The following is an 8,170-nucleotide window of genomic DNA, read 5'->3' on the forward strand; positions in this document are numbered from 1 at the left end:
CCGAAGAGTAGTTCTGGAGCATTAGAACTGTATTCCCTTAGGGTATGTTTTGGTTTACAAGTTCACCTAGTGTTACATAGCATGAGAGGAGAGTCCTGAAGCACATACAGTGTAGTTATCAGGATGAATTCCAGTGCTGAGAATCTAAGCTCTGTTTCTCATTAAATGCAATTTTATAGCTAGAGTAGGAGACATTCTTTTCTCATTAGATGCTTAAATAAACAGGGAGTCCAACTATGTTTTACCATGGGACTCTGCAATTTGGTAATGGCAGTTCTCTTTTGAATCATACCTTCTCCATTTCAAAAGAGGAGGGACACATAAGAACAAGGGATTTTTTTTTTAATGATATTAACATCCATAATACAAAGAATAAGTTAAACACAGTAAAAATAATTAAATAAAGCTTGAGGTTCCAGCCCTCATACAAATAATTCAAATCTGTAAAACAAAGATAAGTCAAAAAAATAAAGCTAGTGGAAAAAAAAAAAGTCATTTCCATATAATATCAGATAAATGAATGGAAATAAAGTTCTGACTTCTGGCATCCACAGCATTCAGCGAGGGCCAAGCCTTTACATCCTCTCCTGACTGCATAGGTGCATAGAGAGGTTGCATAACCAGACACCTTCACCTGGGACCTGGAAGTCATGTTTCCAATATGCCTTCCTGTAGCGCAGTTCTTGATGTATTCTTAAGAATGTGTAATGCTGACACAGCTATAGGTGCCATCCTCAAGATTTTACTACATTTGGTCTATAGCAATGAACCCTGAACAGCAAATATCACCTTAGTCCAAGTAGCCTGTAATCCTTCTTCACGTACTAGTGACGATAATGCTGTTGCTTTCACTTTCTGATGCAAATCCTGATCACCCTCTCAGTACTGGTCTTAACAGGTTAGATTTCTAGGACTTGAGTCGTAGTGTTGCTCAGTGTGCTGAGGAAAGATTTTAAACTCAGGCCCTCTATAAAATCTATACTTGAGTTAAATAAATTAAAACTGTACCAATACTTCCAGACTAAATGCTGGTTCATAAGTGAAGTAGATATTTTGATATGAATAATATCGTGCATGGGAATACTCATTTAAATGTTAAATAGTTTAGCTTCCCACTGAGTGGTTTTCAGGTAATTCAGTGTAGTTAAGATAACATATCAACCGCCTCTCTGCCTCAGGAACACTGTTGCTAGTGGCAGACCACATGAGCATTTAAAATGAAAGCCGCTTATGACATTCAGAACATTAATGTCCTGGCATCAATATAGGCTTAATCTTGTTCGTTAGAGTCCAGCTGTATAAAAGTCACTTTGGTTCAGGAACAAACTGGCTCTTGGCAATTACTGCATTCATATTGGAGTCAATCCAATTTAGGTATCTGGTAACTCTGGTGTAAACACCAGGCCTGTTTTTCTTTGCACAGCCATCTCCCCAGCTGACAATCCCATAAAGCGTCATCCTGCCATCATATTCACAGATCATGGGGCCACCAGAATCTCCCTGACAACAGAAAAAGAACATATTAGTCCATTTTCCACAGATGGAGCCTTTGTAACTTGGAGCCTGCAATCTTTTTTCTGAAGTGAAGCAAGCTAGTAAATACCTACAAGCTAAAAGTATTTATTTTCAAGAATGCTGCATACATGGAACAGAAGGCTCAGCATCTGCTCTGACTTGAACAGTCTGTAGCATAAGTAGTTTTCTAGCCCCATCCCAGCAGGGAACAGAGAAAGTAGTTACCTTGCACATAACACTTCATCCTAAATTTATAATATCATATAATAGGCTAGTGATATAAGGTTAAAGACCACACACCCAATTCTTTACAGGATCAATTGTCCTCAAGTCCTTACGGACAGGGAGAAAACACTTATTCTTTTTACTTGCTCATATGGCCACTCTGCCCACTAAGGGTGCAGGGAAATAAATGTAGTATTGAGGAATCTGTGAAGAGGCTTAGCCTCCCCCTGTCATCCACCTTTTATCCCTTTGCAGAGCTATAGTTAGTATTAGAGTGCAAGCTGAGACTGGAATAGTTGCTGTATTCCTCTAATGCTTATCTACCAGCCAATTGCTTTAATAGGTTGTAAATAAAGCCTTGAACAATAACAATGGCTGAGACATCCACACTTTTTGTGTCTCCAAAGGCTGTTTGAAGGGGTAACACTTAACTCTAGGTCCCAACCCTCCTCCATGTTTGGCCACACTACAGGTTGAATCCACTGGATGTACTAAATTCCTACTACATAGACAGACTCTTCTGACTAGTAGAATTACAGATACCAGCAGCTGATGCCTATAGTGTACATGCATCCAAAATTGTTTGGAAGATAAAACAAACCAGTTTTACCTTGCATGCATCAGTCTCCCACGTGGGATCTCCAGCACAGACCATGTTGTCAGTAACTCTGATACTGTCATAGTACTCATGCTTGCATTTTCTCTGTGATATTAAGTTTACAGTGGCTGACATTAGCCTTTGAGCATAGAAGATATCATCTGCAAATAAAAAGATGACTTAATTATTTTCACCATCCAAGACAAAAAGCCCCAACCAACAACAAAATCAAAACACCCACTTTCAGCTCTGAAAAGAGCTTCTATAGCCATTTCATTTTCAATTTGAGGCTCTTTTTTCCAGCTTATTTTCACTGTTAATGAGTACATTATAAAGAGAAAAACAAGTGAGCCAAACACAAGCTATAAAGCTTAGATTTCAGAGAAGGAGCTTGATAGTTTGTGAAGGAAATTCAATCCTTTGTTAATCCTCCAACACAGCTTTAATTTTTTTCTTACTCCTCACCACATCAAAAATCAAATATTGCTGTTTCACATCTTGGCTTACTTTGTATGATAGTAAGTGAGCAGCATGAAATAGGAAATGCCATGGATAACTAGGGAAGATGAATAACTAGAGAAGATGATAGCAAAAAATTTTCAAGAGATGCACAGGGAGTACATAGAATAATAGAAAAGAATCTTTTAATCCTTTGCAGGTCATACTATAGAAACATCTGTTCCCATATTGTGGAAGTAAAACTTTGGAAAGAAGTAATTCACTTACAAAATTCTTGTTTCCCATAGCCAGCTATTTCACACCGGGTATTGTCTGCTAAGTAAAGGTTCTTCTCTGGCAAGCAGACTGTTCTGACATATTTGGATTCTACTGCACACTGTCCAGAAGTTGTTCTTATCCTTATCAAAGCTAAAAAACACAAGTCAGAAGACATTTGTAAAGTAAGTTTTCCTCCCCATCAAGATCTGACAATGGAAGTATTAGATAGAGATAATGAGAATAGTTTCAATTACAGTTCTGGTTATATATGGTTCTTCTCATTTCTTTTAGAATTACAGTGGATCATTATTTATTAACAAAACTAATTTCCCCAGCACTAGAATTGGCAAACATTCCATCTTGAACCTCCTTCCTGGAAGGACAGGGGCTGATAGCTCAGGGAAGATTCTTCTACAAGTGTATCTCCAGATGTTTTAAAACCTCAGTTTCCTGTCTGACTATAGATGGCAGCATCTGCTGCTCTGCTGAAGAGGGGACAGCTTATACTGTACTTCTCTTCAGAAGGGCTTAATAAACTAGTCTGAGTCATTTTCCTTAACAACAGGAATTTGGAAAGGCTAGTGGAGTTCCAAGTGTCAACTACAACAGTGCAAATTGCGAAGATCTCTCTGACTTTGTTGGCTTAGGGATAAGTTTGTGAAAGCTAGAGAGACTTAAATTCTGGATTAATTCTGGATAGCCTTTGGCTAATGTGGTACTTGATATGGCATTTCCCTACTATATGATGAAACCTACTATGCATGCATTTTTCATTGTTCTCTATACATAATGTGATCTCTGTAGACATAGAAAAAAAAAAGTGGGATGCTGCCACCAGTGCTTACGGAAGAGCCACTTTATACAAGTCCAGAGATAAGACTGGCTTATGGTTGACTGCATACCAAGTAATGCATCAGACATGTTGCAAACCAAGTTTACACAGGTGAAAAAGTTGCTCTTTGCACATGCCTAGTTCTCAGAGGTGTCTAGCTCCTGTTCCACTTCATCTCATCTCTGGTTCTACTTCTTTTAGAAAATGTATGCCACAATTACACAGCCTTTGGCTACCCTCAGTTTTTTTAAAGGCTCGTATTAAGATGACACTTACCAATATCATTGTCATTGCCACCTGTGTCATCTGTAAAGTCAGGGTGAGAGATGATGTCATCAACCATGAACACTTGCTCCTTATCGTCAGTAACATTCAGCATGGACTTCCCAAGGAAGACTTTGTAAGCTGATTTGTTTTGTGGGTTTTTTGACCTGAGTGAGAATAAAGAGATTCATGAAGATTACCAGTTTGAGAGCAAGGTCAACAGCTTAGATCCAGTCCCAGCTCTGTTTCATGTTCACTTTAACCCTGACAAGAAAAAGCAAAATTTAGTCAACTTTGAAAGTTAATATAGTATTCTAAAGAAAAGCATCCCATTTTTTTTTTTTTTTTTAAGATAGATGTTCATCTACTTTAAAAAATAGGCATTTTGAAATGCACACCTAGTTTAGCTGCTACTAATGCCAGGCACTGGTGATGAGAATCCTCTCTGCAAGATACCAGGAAGACCAGCTTTCCTCAAGAACAATAAAAACCACCCATAAATGTATTGCTCAACAGCTCTTCACCTCTCAGAATAACTAAGTTTTGTGAACAGCAAAGGTAAAACTGAAAGCCTAACTCCAGTTTTGGCTAAAGTTGTTTAAATTGCATAATCCACCAAAATGTTATTATCTTGCTATAGCTCCTTTTGCTGTACATGGACTCCCAGAGGCTTAATGTTTACAGCTACTCTTCTCATTTTGCTCAAAAGAGCATTCTTACTATGGTACATTTTGAAGGGTTGCTCAGCGAGAAGCAAGCAAAGAAATCACCTGAAGAAAGTTGCAAATAAGAAGGATCTGGAATGGTAAACTTACGGACTATGAAAACAGTGTGCTGCTGTAAGCACCCAGCAAGGGTCAATGAGGCTGCCACCACACAGGAAATGGTCAATGCCCCTTATGTTTTGGAAGATGCCAGCTATCCAGGGCTGAGACTCAACCTCTGCCTGGCTTCCACCAACAATCTTGTAGTACTTGCTCATGCTTCTTTGACCACATGCATGCCCTGCGAAAAGAGAAATTTTGTTCAGATGTTCTTCACACTGCACTAGCCTTGTGCTATTAAAAATAACATTAATCATCTTGAAATTGATGTTACTTACCACACTTTCCCATGTTGCAGGGTGTTTCTTGAATGGTGAATCCCTTTTTGGTGTAGCACCAGGGCCTGTCCCTTCCATTTGGGTTTCTGGAAGAGAAAGGAAGCATTCTTTTCATAAAGACAGAATTCTAAGGTACTACCATTTTTAAAAAGAAAACTAAGTGTCCTGTAAAGGCCAGAAGTGTTCTGCTGCAAGATATGCTAGGGAAAATTTACAACTACTTATTACTGTTGCATGCTGGGAGTTTTGCAGTATGATCGGCTTCAGTGGAAAGCAAGAACTCCAGAGAGTCACATTCCAAATATTTTTAGTAAAAATTTATTTATTTTTAAATACATGTACCATCATGTGAGGCACCTTTGGGGCTGCAACAATGTAAGTCATCCCAGGAAGAGCAATGCTTTTCTTACCTGCAATAGTTGTGTTTGCCCAGACCGAGCTGCAAAGCATTCCTCATGTGAGCATGGTAATAACCCCTCCTTATTACTGAGGGAAGGTCCCATGGCAAACATTCATCTTCTGTTGCCATTCCTCTGTAATCCTCCCCATTCTCAGTGTAGCACATGCTGGTGGTGTCTGATAAAATAAATTTCATTAGCAGCATATTCTTGTTCTTGATTTTTCTGAGGCAGAAATAATCTGTATGGATACTTTTAATGAGAAGGTTAACTGATTACACTTTATTACAACAGACTATGCAAAATCTGGACCCATTATATATTCTTATTAAATTTGTTCTGTAAGAATTTTGAATATCAAGAATCTTATGCTTTAAAGCATACATATTGCTTCTTTAATGGTTTCAGTTTACTTCACAATATAATCAGTTCTTCTGCTTCTGAACAATCCCAAACAAGTTCACTTTTTTCACCCCAAACTAAAACACTTGTGAAGTTGGCAACATTTGTGAAGAGACAGAGACAAAAGTTAGAGATACTGATTTTGCAACAGTATTAATTATTTCTGCTCACTTAGTCAGCATAAAGTACTAAAGGATTTCCAGTTATGTGCTTACAGATAATATTTTCACTTGGCATTTTTTAGTCATGATTTACCCCTCTCTTTTTATCTTTTTAATCAATTTTGTGTTTAGATAGATACTCTACCTAGTTCACAATTAATCCCAGTGTATCCTTCAGGGCATATGCAACGATTAATTCCACTAAAGAGGTAATAGGTAATGCAGGTTCCTCCATTCAAACAATGGCATTCTGCAAGTAAAAGACATCACTAATTAGAGACAAAACATTTAAATGATGAAGTAAAGTAACATGTAGTTGCAAACTAAGTTTTAGGTGTTTAAGTATCATTAAGAATCTTTCCGTTACATCAAGATGTACTTGCAAGATAAGTTCTTTTTAGGTTCAAGCAGAATAGGCAGATACTTACCCTTGTGATCTGATCTGTGTTTATATGGGAACTTGTAGTAGTACTTCTTGCTATAAAACTAAGGGAAAAGAAAAAAAAGAATTAAGGAAAGTTTTGTTTATGTGGTTTGATTATCTTCCCTACTGCATACCTGAGCAAAGAAGAATTGGGAAGGGAAAATAAACCCTACACAATGCCTTCATAAAAGCCCCACAAGGCTGATGCACTGCATCAAGTCATCATTCTAGTAATTTCTGCAATAAGAGTCTAAACAGCTGATCAGTGTCCCTAGAACAGGCACAGAAGCTTTTCCCTCTCAGACACCAAGCAGTGCAGCAAAGGTGCAACATTCTCCAGCTGCCTCTGTCATTTTAGTGGCCTTGGTGCTTCACGTTTGTGCCACGGAACAAAAGCCAGTAGATTTATGGTACAGTAGATTCTTGCACTGTACTGCAGTTCCTGCCTCTGCTTTGCAGGCTGAATATTATATCCTCCATGGAATTAAGATTAGGCCTTTAATATACTTCTCCCAGAGGTCAAGTGGGGTTGCCTGAGCTAAAACAAATAGTAGTAACAATATAATTCCATCATGTTGGTGAATGGCTCTGCTAATAGGTATGAACTGCCATACAAGACGATGGTCAAATTCATATCTGTTACTCCTCTTTTAGCATCACACTTTCAAGTAGGGTAGGTGGAAATTTAGTTAAAGCCCAATACCCAACTCCATGAAATACCACTGAATTCTTAGTACTCAGTGTCCAGATCTAAATTACATTAAAAGAAAAAAATAATAGCTAAATTTCTGTTATTGCATGAAATCTTCACTATTTAAATGCTAGCAGACATTATAGGGTAGAGCAGAACCAGAAATAAAACTAAGGGGTTCAAAAACATGTTTCTTGGAGGTATATGTACAGCAGATGCATATGTACAAGCGAAGGCAGCAAAACCCAGAATTCAAGTCAAAAGCCTGCTACACCATCCAAAGCAGAAGTAAAATTAAAACCAGAAGTGGTTCCAAGTGGACACCCCCTCCACCCCCCAGCATTAATTTCAAAACTTACAGACTCTAGTCCCGTGACAAGCAAGCCCAGGGTTACTGTGAGGAAGATGAGTAACTTCATGTTCTTAGTTAACGTCTCACTTCGTTCCTCTTCTATCCCTAATATTTTGATTCTGAAAATAAAAGAGGAACTTTGCATCATGTCATAGCTTGCAGTGCCAGCTTTCTTGCTTCTGTTGTCTTCAGCTGGTTTCAGAATAAGTCACAACACAACTGACAGAAGTATAAAGCATTGACCTGCTGTGGAATATCTGCTTATTATTTCCATATATTAAATTAGAAGTTATCGTTTGAAGCTTTTCTGCACAATTAGCAGTACAACCAGACTTTTTGTAGAGTTTGAATGAAGCTGATAAAAGGAAGCTTAAAACTTGGAAAAAAATCCATTCTCACTTTCAGCAGTCTGGACTAACACAGTTGGAAGTTGGCAGATGTATTTAGCTGCTGTCCAGCTGTTTGTACCTGTTTAACTGATTATCACCA

General features: G+C 38.1%; 1 protein-coding gene across 1 annotated transcript; it reads right to left on the reverse strand.

Moving 5' to 3' along the window:
• Nucleotides 1-325: 325 nt before the first annotated feature.
• Nucleotides 326-7,778, reverse strand: PLAU (plasminogen activator, urokinase). The gene is made up of 10 exons (XM_080622187.1): nucleotides 7,689-7,778; nucleotides 6,643-6,700; nucleotides 6,360-6,464; nucleotides 5,664-5,829; nucleotides 5,254-5,339; nucleotides 4,967-5,156; nucleotides 4,164-4,318; nucleotides 3,065-3,205; nucleotides 2,351-2,499; nucleotides 326-1,500 (listed from the first exon to the last, which is right to left on the reverse strand). Exons 1-10 carry the CDS (start codon nucleotides 7,746-7,748, stop codon nucleotides 1,306-1,308), a joined length of 1,305 nt encoding a protein of 434 aa, XP_080478313.1. The 5' UTR covers nucleotides 7,749-7,778; the 3' UTR covers nucleotides 326-1,305.
• Between the last annotated feature and the right edge of the window lie 392 nt (nucleotides 7,779-8,170).

The sequence above is a fragment of the Psittacula echo genome (assembly GCF_963264785.1).
Source record: "Psittacula echo genome assembly, chromosome: 6".
Classification (NCBI taxonomy): Eukaryota; Metazoa; Chordata; class Aves; order Psittaciformes; family Psittacidae; genus Psittacula; species Psittacula echo.

Coding starts and splice junctions, on each gene's coding strand:
- PLAU (XM_080622187.1), bottom strand. CDS start 7,748: ATGAAGTTACTCATCTTCCTCACAGTAACCCTGGGCTTGCTTGTCACG. Junction 5,340..5,663: donor GGCAAACACAACTATTGCAG/GTAAGAAAAGCA, acceptor TTTCTCTTCCAG/AAACCCAAATGGAAGGGACA. Junction 1,501..2,350: donor GGGAGACTGATGCATGCAAG/GTAAAACTGGTT, acceptor TTCTGTTGTCAG/GGAGATTCTGGTGGCCCCAT.